This window comes from Odontesthes bonariensis, chromosome 5 (genome assembly GCF_027942865.1).
Source record: "Odontesthes bonariensis isolate fOdoBon6 chromosome 5, fOdoBon6.hap1, whole genome shotgun sequence".
Classification (NCBI taxonomy): Eukaryota; Metazoa; Chordata; class Actinopteri; order Atheriniformes; family Atherinopsidae; genus Odontesthes; species Odontesthes bonariensis.
Window position 1 is genome coordinate 39,806,356 of NC_134510.1, and position 13,569 is coordinate 39,819,924.

General features: G+C 42.2%; 3 protein-coding genes across 5 annotated transcripts in view; 1 reads left to right on the plus strand and 2 right to left on the minus strand.

The window, feature by feature from the left end:
- The window catches only part of plin6 (perilipin 6), a 29,113-nt gene extending 24,279 nt beyond the window's left edge, over window positions 1–4,834 (plus strand). Inside the window, exons 6-7 of the mRNA XM_075466532.1 lie at window positions 140–406; window positions 3,752–4,834. Coding sequence (XP_075322647.1) covers window positions 140–406; window positions 3,752–4,165 — 681 coding nt within the window. The 3' untranslated portion in view covers window positions 4,166–4,834. The remainder of the gene's footprint in view (window positions 1–139; window positions 407–3,751) is intronic.
- A 234-nt stretch (window positions 4,835–5,068) lies between these two features.
- LOC142380914 (ras-like protein family member 11B) lies at window positions 5,069–7,988 on the minus strand. The gene is made up of 4 exons (XM_075466859.1): window positions 7,846–7,988; window positions 7,571–7,624; window positions 7,398–7,465; window positions 5,069–6,521 (listed from the first exon to the last, which is right to left on the minus strand). Exons 1-4 carry the CDS (start codon window positions 7,946–7,948, stop codon window positions 6,117–6,119), a joined length of 630 nt encoding a protein of 209 aa, XP_075322974.1. The 5' UTR covers window positions 7,949–7,988; the 3' UTR covers window positions 5,069–6,116.
- A 3,982-nt stretch (window positions 7,989–11,970) lies between these two features.
- trim33l (tripartite motif containing 33, like) overlaps window positions 11,971–13,569 on the minus strand; it is a 30,232-nt gene continuing 28,633 nt past the window's right edge. For all 3 annotated transcript variants that reach the window (XM_075466368.1, XM_075466367.1, XM_075466369.1), the window contains one exon: window positions 11,971–13,047. In XM_075466368.1, the coding sequence (XP_075322483.1) occupies window positions 12,769–13,047 (279 nt within the window). In that variant the 3' untranslated portion in view covers window positions 11,971–12,768. The remainder of the gene's footprint in view (window positions 13,048–13,569) is intronic.

Genomic DNA, 13,569 nt, shown 5'->3' on the forward strand with positions numbered 1-13,569 from the left:
CTGTTTTTAACACTTTACACTGTAAACTGGAAAAAAATGATGAATAAGTAGAAATAAAAGTGCAAATGTCATTATGAGACGCTCATTCAGAGCTCTGAAACTGCCTCAGCATCATGTTGGTCTTGTCTGTTTGCTGCAGGTGGGTCTGAGTCGGGTCCTGGAGCTGACCGGTGAGTTGCTGCAGTACCTGCAGGGCCTCATGGTGGCGCTACTGTACCAAGCAGAGAGTCTCAGAGGGACCACCCAGAGGGGGATCGTAGATCGAGCTGCCATGTTGGCCGACATGAGCCCGATTCGACAGGTCAGGGAGCTTCCGCTCCAGGTCCAACAGGTGATCCAAGACCTGCGAGAACTGTCCAAGATCCTCCTGCAGCTGGTGATCAACAGCACGCCGCTCTACAGCATGGTGAGTCCAGAGAGGAGGAAGCAAGAGAAAACACATCGAAAAAGCTCCTGAAAACACAACCAAAACTCACGTAAAAAACACCTGAAACACAGCAGGTAATGCACTAGAAAAGACACTGGAAACACACCTGAAACACACTTAAAGCTAATTAAAAACACCTAAAACAGCAGGTTTCACACTGGAAAACACCCCTAAAACAAACCTGAAACACACCTGAAACACAGCAGGTTTCATCCTAGAAAACACACCTGAAACACATCTGAAACACATCTGAAACACACCTGAAACACATCTGAAACACATCTGAAACACACCTGAAACACATCAGAAACACATCAGAAACACACCTGAAACACATCAGAAACACACCTGAAACACATCTGAAACAAACCTGAAACACATCTGAAACAAACCTGAAACACACCTGAAACACATCAGAAACACACCTGAAACACATCTGAAACACACCTGAAACACATCTGAAACACACCTGAAACACACCTGAAACACACCTGAAACACATCAGAAACACACCTGAAACACATCTGAAACACACCTGAAACACAGCAGGTTTCATCCTAGAAAACACACCTAAAACACACCTGAAACACACCTGAAACACATCTGAAACACACCTGAAACACATCAGAAACACACCTGAAACACATCTGAAACACACCTGAAACACATCTGAAACACACCTGAAACACAGCAGGTTTCATCCTAGAAAACACACCTGAAACACATCTGAAACACATCTGAAACACACCTGAAACACATCAGAAACACACCTGAAACACATCAGAAACACACCTGAAACACATCTGAAACACACCTGAAACACATCTGAAACACACCTGAAACACACCTGAAACACACCTGAAACACACCTGAAACACACCTGAAACACATCAGAAACACACCTGAAACACATCTGAAACACACCTGAAACACAGCAGGTTTCATCCTAGAAAACACACCTAAAACACACCTGAAACACACCTGAAACACATCTGAAACACACCTGAAACACATCAGAAACACACCTGAAACACATCTGAAACACACCTGAAACACATCTGAAACACACCTGAAACACAGCAGGTTTCATCCTAGAAAACACACCTGAAACACATCTGAAACACATCTGAAACACACCTGAAACACATCAGAAACACACCTGAAACACATCAGAAACACACCTGAAACACATCTGAAACACACCTGAAACACATCTGAAACACACCTGAAACACACCTGAAACACACCTGAAACACACCGGAAACGAACCTGAAACACACCTGAAACACACCTGAAACACACCTGAAACACACCTGAAACACCCCTGAAACAAACCTGAAACACACCTGAAACAAACCTGAAACACACCTGAAACACACCTGAAACACATCAGAAACACACCTGAAACACATCTGAAACACACCTGAAACACACCTGAAACACATCAGAAACACACCTGAAACACATCAGAAACACACCTGAAACACATCAGAAACACACCTGAAACACATCTGAAACACACCTGAAACACACCTGAAACACATCTGAAACACACCTGAAACACATCAGAAACACACCTGAAACACATCTGAAACACACCTGAAACACACCTGAAACAAACCTGAAACACACCTGAAACACACCTGAAACACACCTGAAACACACCTGAAACACATCAGAAACACACCTGAAACACATCAGAAACACACCTGAAACACACCTGAAACACACCTGAAACACACCTGAAACACACCTGAAACACATCTGAAACACATCTGAAACACAACTGAAACACATCTGAAACACACCTGAAACACACCTGAAACAAACCTGAAACACACCTGAAACACACCTGAAACACATCTGAAACACACCTGAAACACACCTGAAACACACCTGAAACACATCTGAAACACACCTGAAACACACCTGAAACACACCTGAAACACATCTGAAACACACCTGAAACACACCTGAAACACATCTGAAACACATCTGAAACACACCTGAAACACACCTGAAACACACCTGAAACACACCTGAAACAAACCTGAAACACACCTGAAACACACCAGAAACACACCTGAAACACATCAGAAACACACCTGAAACACATCTGAAACACACCTGAAACACATCAGAAACACACCTGAAACACATCTGAAACACACCTGAAACACACCTGAAACAAACCTGAAACACACCTGAAACACACCTGAAACACACCTGAAACACATCTGAAACACACCTGAAACACACCTGAAACAAACCTGAAACACATCTGAAACACATCTGAAACACACCTGAAACACATCTGAAACACACCTGAAACACACCTGAAACAAACCTGAAACACACCTGAAACACACCTGAAACACACCTGAAACACATCTGAAACAAACCTGAAACACACCTGAAACACATCAGAAACACACCTGAAACACATCTGAAACACACCTGAAACACACCTGAAACAAACCTGAAACACACCTGAAACACACCTGAAACACACCTGAAACACATCTGAAACACACCTGAAACACATCTGAAACACATCAGAAACACACCTGAAACAAACCTGAAACACACCTGAAACACACCTGAAACACATCTGAAACACACCTGAAACACACCTGAAACACACCTGAAACACACCTGAAACAAACCTGAAACACACCTGAAACACACCTGAAACACACCTGAAACACATCTGAAACACATCTGAAACACACCTGAAACACACCTGAAACACACCTGAAACACACCTGAAACAAACCTGAAACACACCTGAAACACATCTGAAACACACCTGAAACACACCTGAAACACACCTGAAACACACCTGAAACACACCTGAAACACATCTGAAACACACCTGAAACACATCTGAAACACACCTGAAACACACCTGAAACACACCTGAAACACACCTGAAACAAACCTGAAACACACATGAAACACATCTGAAACACACCTGAAACACATCTGAAACACACCTGAAACACACCTGAAACACACCTGAAACACACCTGAAACACACCTGAAACACATCTGAAACACACCTGAAACACACCTGAAACACACCTGAAACACACCTGAAACAAACCTGAAACACACCTGAAACACACCTGAAACACACCTGAAACAAACCTGAAACACACTTGAAACACACATGAAACACACCTGAAACACATCTGAAACAGCAGTTTAAGTTGTGAATGAAATGCTGGTTTATGGGTTTTGTAAATCATTTCGTTCTGATTTTATTTACAATCATCTCCTCGCACTTGAAGCTAAATTAATTGTGCGTCTTGTGTGTTTCAGCTGCAGCAGCCGTCCCCTCAGGAGGTCGAGGACTTCCTGAACCAGGAGGATTATATGACGTATGACAGCTCATCCCGTCGGGGCTCAGCTCACAGCCTCTTCCTGAAGGCGATGGATGGCCGCCCACGCCGCCGCCGTAGTCTCTACTCTCGTGCCAGCCGGGGCTCCGGAGGCCCTCAGACCCTTGACCCTCCCAACGGCCGCCGCCGTTCCAGCCTAAAAGAGTCCCCGAGCCCAGGGGTGGACAGCCTGGCGCTCCCTTCCGATGGCAACGCCCTTCGACGACCATCCGCGACCGAGCTGCTGCTCGCGCCAATCAAACAATTCGTCTCCCAGAGCCAGAAGGCCTTAGAGTACCTGAGCTCCAACTCCACCGACAACACCGTCTCCATCACAGAAACAGCCGATTCTTAAGCACCACTCTGCAATTTCACCCCCCTTTTATCCCTAGAGCGTCTCGAGCTCTGACCCCGCCCCCTGAAAGGTCGCGACCTTCTGTTTCAAGCCCCGACGACGACACGCCTCTGCCTCAGCTGCTGCTTGTTTGTGCGTTCGTGTTGAGCCGCAGAGGCGTCGCCAAATCATCCCTCGGTCCCCGATGCTGAAATTCTGCTTCACCAAAACCCAAGAAAACTTTACTAACACGTGCACGGAGGAGGGAATTATGGGTAACCGTGGGCTCAGGAGATAACTTTGAAATAAAACTGGTTTCATGAATGAGATTTGATTAAACTTGTGGGTATAAAACATGGCTACATCAGGAATTGATTCATATGTGGAGTAAAAAGAAGTGGGCCGAGTACAGATCCTTGTGGGACGCCTTTTTAATCTAAAAAGTGCATCTAACTGGCTGTTTTTGCGGCTGCCATGTAAAAATTTTACTTGTTTGTCAGGGAAGCAGAATTCCAGTTTAAGACACTGATTTGTATTTATTTTAGGACACTTTAAAATGTGTTCCAGGTGTGCACTGATGTAATCGGATGTAGTGACGAAGGCTTTGTGTTGTTGTGGGTCAGTGATGAGTTCGGGTAGCAGGTGTTTTGTTGGAAAAAAGGATGTTCTCACAAGTTTAAATCAAACCTAAGCAGCTTGATTAGTGTAAATGTCAGAATAACTAACAGATTAATTAATAAAAAAGCTCATTTATTCTCTTTCATTTCTGGAATTTCACTTTATTAGACTTTATTTTTAGTTTCACAGTCTTTTCAACAGTAACGTGTATCTGACTCAGACGTAATGTAATAAAGTCTCTTCAAAAGCTCAGAATCACTTTGTTTATTCAGGTTTTACATCAAGAAAACACCCTTTACATGCATGTTGTAGCACATCTGTGCATGAATACAGATTTATTTACACATGACAGCACCACTTTTACATTTAAAGGCCTTCAATATTCAATGTTCTGACTGGCTTTTAAAAATTTATTCAAAATAATCCGTTTTTCTGCCTTTTATCCGGATCTAAGTTGCTTTCATTGCTGTTGCATACAACTGAAAATGGGATCAATTCAACTTATGACACCTGATTTAGTCTCTGCTGGTTTTTCTCCAGCTGAAATGGGTAAATATATTACATCCGGTGTGGTGTCTGAAAGGTCTTACGACTCGTATTTTACCTGCAGAAACCCTGAAAAAAATCTCAAATTCGTTGTTTCAAACATCACAAACCAGAAAAGTTTTTAATCACAGTTTCAATAAACTGATCGTTCAATTCAAACCAGAACAGAAATCCATTGAAAAATTCAGGATAAAAACGTTTTTATTGAGGTTAAAAGTGTCTTTTTGCTGACAGGAAGCTGCCTGCGGCCATGTAAGGACCTCTGTTAGCACCTCTGTTAGCGCCCCTGTTAGCGCCCCTGTTAGCGGCCCTGTTAGCGGCCCTGTTAGCGGCCCTGTTAGCGCCCCCTGCAGGCTGCGGTCTTCATGAGCTCTGAAGGGTTCATCCTCTGAGGAGCAGAAGACAAACACTTTGTGGTGCAGCTGGATTAGAATTAATTAGAACTAAATATTTGAGAGTGATTAAAACCAGATGAAGATCTCGACAGTCCGGTTGTTGAGATACTTCACCGATTAACTCTCGGATCTGCTGGTGTCACCAACTGAAGAACCAATAGGATTCACATTCTAAGGAACCAGAACTTCATCTCAGTCCTCTTTCTTTTACTCCGACATACTTCTTGCCAACTGAAACAAAACACTTTTATCTGCCCAACTTTTATCTGCCCAACTTTCAAACGAAAACTCGTCCCGTCAACTTGCTTCGGCCCGTCTCTTCTTGGTCTTCTCTCAGGAGACGTCGGACAGGAAGTCCTCACTTTGACGTCTCCTCAGAATTAGCTGAAACGACGCTTTGGATCGTGTCGGATCTACTCGGCTCGCTTCTTTCCAAACACCGCCGAAACACTTCTGACGATCCCTCGGACCACGGCCGTGCCCTTCCTCAGCGCCCGGGTCTCTCTGACGAGGTCGACCAGGCGGTGAAACACCACGAGGACGCCGTGGTACGTCTCAGCCGCCGACACTTCGAAGAAGTCGCAGCGCTGCGTCAGAGCGAGAAGCCGCCCCTCCTCGGCGGAGACGCTGCGGTGAGGCTGCAGGTCACGTTTGTTCCCCGCCAGGATGACGGGGATGGACTTCCTGCTGCGACGGACCAGCTGCAGCTGCTGCTGAACCGCGGCGAAGCTGCGGCGGTCGCAGATGTCGTAGACGAGGATTAGACCATCCGCCCACTGCAGCGGTTTGTCGCTGAAGGAGCAGCTCTTCTCCCCTGCCTGAAGGAACCCAAACCACGAATAAAAATCTATTCAATCACTTCATAAGGCAAACTTATAACAATGCAAACACAAATTACTTTTTATTGTCTGCTATTTATTGTGTGCTATTGTAAGCTAACGAGTCGTTTTCCACATAACTCGTTTTACAAATTAATAATAGATATTAACAAATTAATATCTATTAGTTTAAAATAATAGATATCACCATGAAACTTCCTCAGTTGATTACATATCCAAGTATGAAAAAAGTTTTAGAAATTTGTACGTTTAATTATGCAAATTATTATTATATTATATTAATTATATATCATTATCTCATTAAATATGCGCACATTTGCATATGTTTCCGGAAAATAGATCTGAACATATGATAAAGCCAGGTGTGAAATTTTGTTTCTTCATTTTGTTTACACACAAAATGAAAAGAAGATTACAGAGGGATTTCAGGATATCTGCTTTCATTTCCTAGGAAATCAAAATATACTGTCCATAGCCTAAAAAACATAGATTTTCGCCATATTTTTTTATTATGTCACATAAATCAGGCCAGGAATGATTTATCAACAAGTCCTTCTGTAAATATCTTCAGAATACTGCTAAGTGTATAACTGGAAAGTTTGGTGTTAGTAGCTGCTCCATAGGCTGAGATACTGATACTGGAAAAATACAAAAAACTGATTTTGAGAAAACGCATTTAAAGATTTAAATAGGGGAATTTATTTTGGTAAATTCGGGCGAAACGTACTGCCGTGATTAAACAAAATGTGATGAAATAAACATTTTAATTTACGTTTATTATTATTAACGTTTTCTTTATAGCAGGATGAAAGAACATTTAGCTTTTAAAATCAAACGGAGACAGTCTGGACCCACCTGAGAGTCCAAGATGTTGATACAGATCTCCTGACCGTCAATTCTGTCGACTCGACTGTAAACCGACTCTGAAAAAGACAAAAAACCCAAACTGATTCAGACAGAGTTCAGCTGATCACATTTAGAACCACAACACGAATAATAATAAGAAAGAACAAATTAAAGTCTCTCACCAATGTCTCCGTACTCTCCGATGAATCTTCTGGTCAGAAATCTGACGGTGAGAGCTGCAGAGGAACCAAACATCGATATAAAACTGTTAAAAAACGGGAAACATTTACACAAATGTAAGAAGAAAATGATAGATAACTGATATTTAGTGAGTAATTTACACCTCACATTCAAACTAAGTCATGGGTAGATTCAAATGCAACAAAACTCTGAGCAGTCTTCCATGTGTTTTATCAAATAAAAGCCACAACTTAAAGCTGGAGGTAGCTTTTCTTACCGGTTTTGCCCACATTGTGCGCTCCGAGCAGGAGGATGTTGACCTCCACCCTTTGCTGGTTTCCCTCCATCACCTCCACACGGCTTTTCTCTAACACAACCATTGGGAATCTGTGCTTTTTTCTGTCGGTCACTGGTCGTAAATGTTCTGTAAGTCCTGCGGCAGGTCCTGCCTTTTAAATAGACAGAGTGGGCGGAGCTTCCGTCTGGCTGCAGGCTGTGATTGGTGGATCGTTCTTATCTGAAGAGGTGGACTCTGATTGGTTAGTGCTAATGAGGCCGAGCTGGACTGAGATCACAGAGATCACTTTGTGAGGACACAACCCAGTTTTAACCCGTCACAGTGAGGACACCACACTGTGGGGACATTTAGTGAGGACACTTTGCACTGTGGGGACATTTAGTGAGGACACTTTGCACTGTGGGGACATTCAGTGAGGACACTTTGCACTGTGGGGACATTTAGTGAGGACACTTCGCACTGTGGGGACATTCAGTGAGGACACTTTGCACTGTGGGGACATTTAGTGAGGACACTTTGCACTGTGGGGACATTCAGTGAGGACACTTTGCACTGTGGGGACATTTAGTGAGGACACTTCGCACTGTGGGGACATTCAGGAAGGACACTTTGCACTGTGGGGACATTTAGTGAGGACACTTTGCACTGTGGGGACATTTAGTGAGGACACTTTGCACTGTGGGGACATTTAGTGAGGACACTTCGCACTGTGGGGACATTCAGGGAGGACACTTTGCACTGTGGGGACATTTAGTGAGGACACTTCGTACTGTGGGGACATTCAGGGAGGACACCTCGCAATGTGGGGACATTTAAAGCCTGTTATAAACTGTGGGGACATTCAGTTATTATACTTTGCACTGTGGGGACATTTAGTGAGGACACTTTGCACTGCGGGGACATTTAGTGAGGACACTTCGTACTGTGGGGACATTTAATGAGGACACTTCGTACTGTGGGGACATTCAGGGAGGACACTTCGCACTGTGGGGACATTCAGTGAGCACACTTTGCACTGCGGGGACATTTAGTGAGGACACTTTGCACTGCGGGGACATTTAGTGAGGACACTTCGTACTGTGGGGACATTTACTGAGGACACTTCGTACTGTGGGGACATTCAGGGAGGACACTTTGCACTGTGGGGACATTTAGTGAGCACACTTTGCACTGCGGGGACATTTAGTGAGGACACTTCGTACTGTGGGGACATTTACTGAGGACACTTCGTACTGTGGGGACATTCAGGGAGGACACTTCGCACTGTGGGGACATTCAGTGAGGACACTTCGCAATGTGGGGACATTTAAAGCCTGTTATAAACTGTGGGGACATTCAGTGAAGACACTTCGTACTGTGGGGACATTCAGTGAGGACACTTCGTACTGTGGGGACATTCAGTGAGGACACTTCGCACTGTGGGGACATTCAGTGAGGACATTTTGTGAGGACACTTCACACTGAGGCCTGTTATAAACTGTGGGACCCATAAAAACAGAGAGAATTGTGGGTAATCTCTTGTAACGGGGGATTTTTTTAACCCTCTGTTGCCCTCTGGTGGCTGAACCTGCACATCGCAGCCGGATGAGGTCATCAGATCTTCTAAGCCAACCTAAACGTTTCAAAAATGTCTTTTACCGTCATATAAATGCGCCTCTTCCATTAAAACATTCAAACTAACAGGTTCCATCTGCACTCAACATCTTTAGTATTTATCTTATTTGTTAAATTTCCTTGTAAATACAACCGTCTTATTTACATTTGCACCTCTGATTTTAGCATTCAGTGTTTCTTTGTGTTACTTTTAACATTTTTACTGCTCTTTTTGCCGTTTCATGCCTTTAATGCTTTGGTTAACATGCTTTATAAAGAGATTGGTCTTAATATGATGCCAAAAAAAGATGTTTTTAAAAGTAATTCTCAACGTTTACTGTTAATTTACAAGCAAAACTGGGGAGAAAATGCATCCATCACAACCTTTCAGACAACTAAGAGTACAAAAATTAAGCCTTGGCATCAAGTCAATGAGAGCACTGATACGTTTCGCCACATATTTCCACTTTAATTTCGCCTTCTTATCAAGTTTCGATGCAATCTGTTGGTTTCCTTTGGCAGGAAATTGTTTTTGAATTAGCTCTATATAAATAAATTGGATTATTTTGAAAATGATTATGATTACAATGAATTAAATCCCAATTGTCTTGAATTGGACTTTATTATTTAAGTGCCTTGAGATGACGCTATATAAATAAAACTGAATTGAACATTTACTGTTAATTTAATTTAATTTCGCCTTCTTATCAAGTTTCGGTGCAATCTGTTGGTTTCCTTTGCCAGGAAATTGTTTTTGAATTGGCTCTATATGAATGAATTGGATTATTTTGAAAATAAAATTATGATTACAATGAATTAAATATTAAATCCCAATTGGCTTGAATTGGACTTTATTATTTAAGTGCCTTGAGATGGCGCTATATAAATAAAACTGAATTGAACATTTACTGTTAATTTACAAGCAAAACTGGGGAAAAAATGCATCAAAAATTAAGCCAAGTCATGAAGAGTGCTGATACGTTTCTCCCATTTTTCCCCAAAGCCATCACATATTTCCACTTTAATTTCGCCGTCCTCTTTTCCGTTCAAACATCTCACATCCGATGACCACGAGTGTCGAAACTCACGTCTTCCTTAATGCTGCAAACAGAGTCTAACCACCAAAACATTTATTCTAAACTTCAATCTTTCATCATTGCACATCTAATAAAAATGTGATAATCTTTTATTTGAGGTGTCCTCAGTGACATTCAGCTGAATTTTAATAATGTTTTGCTAACAGCGTACAGTCACACGGAAATTTATGGTCATGTCCGAGAGGCTACAAAGACGCCTTAAAAAGTCCACAAAAAATGTCAAGTGACTGTAAAACTAAACTGTGTGGTTCAGGGCTGGAAACTAAAGTCGTGAACTGCGGTATCTCAGCCTCCAGGGCAGATTCAGGCCTGGAAATGTGCAAAAACTAAAGTTAATTTACTCCAAAATAACTCAAAACTAGGGCTGGGCAACGATTAAAATGTTTAATCTAATTAATCACATGATTTCCCTGATTAATCACGATTAATCGCATTTGTACGCAGAATCCAAAAATGAATCCAAAAGTAGCGTATAGCTTTTAGCATTTAGCTTTATTTTAAATGTGCTGCCATATGAATGAAAGTGCCATAACATTTGTTGTGCAAACACACTTTTAACATCAGCATCTTTCTGTAGTTTTTATGTAGAAGCCTCGCTCCACTGTCTGTTTCCTTGAATGACTTGCTGCTATCAGTTGTGTGTTTTGCCTTTAAGTGATATTTTAGACTGGAACTACTACGCTGAGAAGACAATTCAACTTGGCAGTGTTTACAGATGACTTTGGTTCTGTCGACTCCGCCGTCTGGAAGAACTTTAACATGAAAATGGCCGAGTAAAAGTTCCGTACCCTTCTCCAGGTTTGGTGGATCCGCCGATTACTTTCTTTTCCTGTTCCACAGCAGACAGCAACAGACTTTTACAAAATAAAAGCCTGTGAGCAGCAGACTTTTACAAAATAAAAGCCTGTGAGCAACAGACTTTTACAAAATAAAAGCCTGTGAGCAGCAGACTTTTACTAAATAAAAGCCTGAGACCACAGACTTTTACAAAATAAAAGCCTGAGACCACAGACTTTTACAAAATAAAAGCCTGTGAGCACAGACTTTTACAAAATAAAAGCCTGAAAAAATGTTTGAAAAAAATAAAATAAAACCTGAGTTAATACACGATAAAATATTTATCAGCGTTAAATAATTAACGAGTTAACTCTCCCCGAAACTCTCCACAACACACAGAGTAAAAAAAGTCACATTTCTACTGTTACTTACGTTGTTATTACGTTTTAGAAATATATATAAAAACACATTCAGGTGAGTTTATAAACCGCTGAGTCTCCCATGATCAATAATCCAGGACAAACAGTCTGAACCGATGTTCCTCCCTCAAAAAGAGATTTTAAAGGATTTTAAAGGCAGGACTCCGAACTACTGAAGAATCGACACCTAAATGTGTTTAAATCAACACGAAACTGAATTTTGGTTCATTTGAGGGATCAATTTTTAATGAAAGAAATGTTCATAACCAGCCTTCTTCTCTTGTTTGGAAACGAAATAATCACATCTTTAGAAATATGACAAAATACAAAAAAAAAAGACACAAAAAAAGGGAAAAGAAGCCTTAAACTTCTGCTTTTTGGCACCGAACATCAAAATAAATAAAGCACAGAGCAGGTTTATGAAAGGCTGAAAACAAATCAGTTTGTGCAAATTAAACTTCAGATTCTGCATGAGCTCCATATTTAAAGAGTCTCACCATCCTCTCCTTTCTTCTTGTGAACATTTCATCGCTTCACTAAAGAAAGGCGTCGATGGAACTTCAGACCTGCGAGGATCGCCCGCTTTGACTTTGGTTTGATTTCAGGCATGTTGTTGTAATCCAGATTATTTCTGGGTTTGGTTTTAGTAGTTAAAGCATTTTAATCTGACTAAATTTAAAGAGAACGGGATGAATCGGAGCTTAAAAAGTCTCAGATTAAATGTGCTGTTTCTCTTCTGGGAGAAATGCTTCTTTGGGTTCTGGACGAGGACGCGTCCGGAGGCGTTTTCCTTCTCTTCTTTGTGGCGTTTGTTGGCGGCTTCGTGTCTCGTAGCACCAACAAACCCGCACGTTTGGTCTCAGGACAGCGTTTGGACTTCACTTCCCAAAATCTTACAAGTGCTGGTGTCAGAATTCATTCATTCATTCATTCATTCATTCATTCATGGGTGTGATTTGTCCACAGAAGACATTTTGACTCGGAGGTCAGATGTTTCGCTCTGAAGTGTCCTCCCTCTACTCCCTCTTTTCCCTTTTGGCTGCAGACTGCGACCTCAGACCCAGAAAGTCTCGCAGCCTCTTCCTCAGATTCTTTAATTTGGAATCCGACATCAACTCCGCTTCCTCTTTCACCTTCGACGTGTCCGACTTTTCGTCTTTGTCGCTGCTCGGACTTCTGGGCGACGGCGGCGTCTCTGCGTTCGGTGCGATCAGGAGAGAAGGATGCAGCTCTGAACCTAAACTTTCCACCAACTTCTTCTGGAAGCTCTGCTGCAGTTTCTGTAGCGCATCGTCCTGGAAACGGCAGAGAAAAAGGATCAATAATCATTATCGGAAACCTGAAATAAACCTTAGCTAATGCTAAGCTGTTAGCGTTAGCTGCTGCTAAAGGAGAAAATAACTCAATAAATAAACCATGAGGAGTTATTTCTCAGATGCTTCCATTTCCCTGCACTGAAGTTCAGGCTCTGAGAGTTGGAACTGATCCCTCTTTGTGGCTCAGCTTCTTCAGTCCAGCGAAGAACTGGACCAAGTTGTTAAAACAGTGGGATGAAAAGTGGCTGCTGCACATCCACAGTCTTTAGCTAACTCTGCTGGAACATTAGCCTCAGATAGAGTTTATCCACAGTCTTTAGCTAACTCTGCTGGAACATTAGCCTCAGATGGAGTTCATCCACAGTCTTTAGCTAACTCTGCTGGAACATTAGCCTCAGATAGAGTTCATCCACAGTCTTTAGCTAACTCTGCTGGAGCATTAGCCTCAGATAGAGTTTATCCACAGTCTTTAGCTAACTCTGCTGGAACATTAGTCTCAGA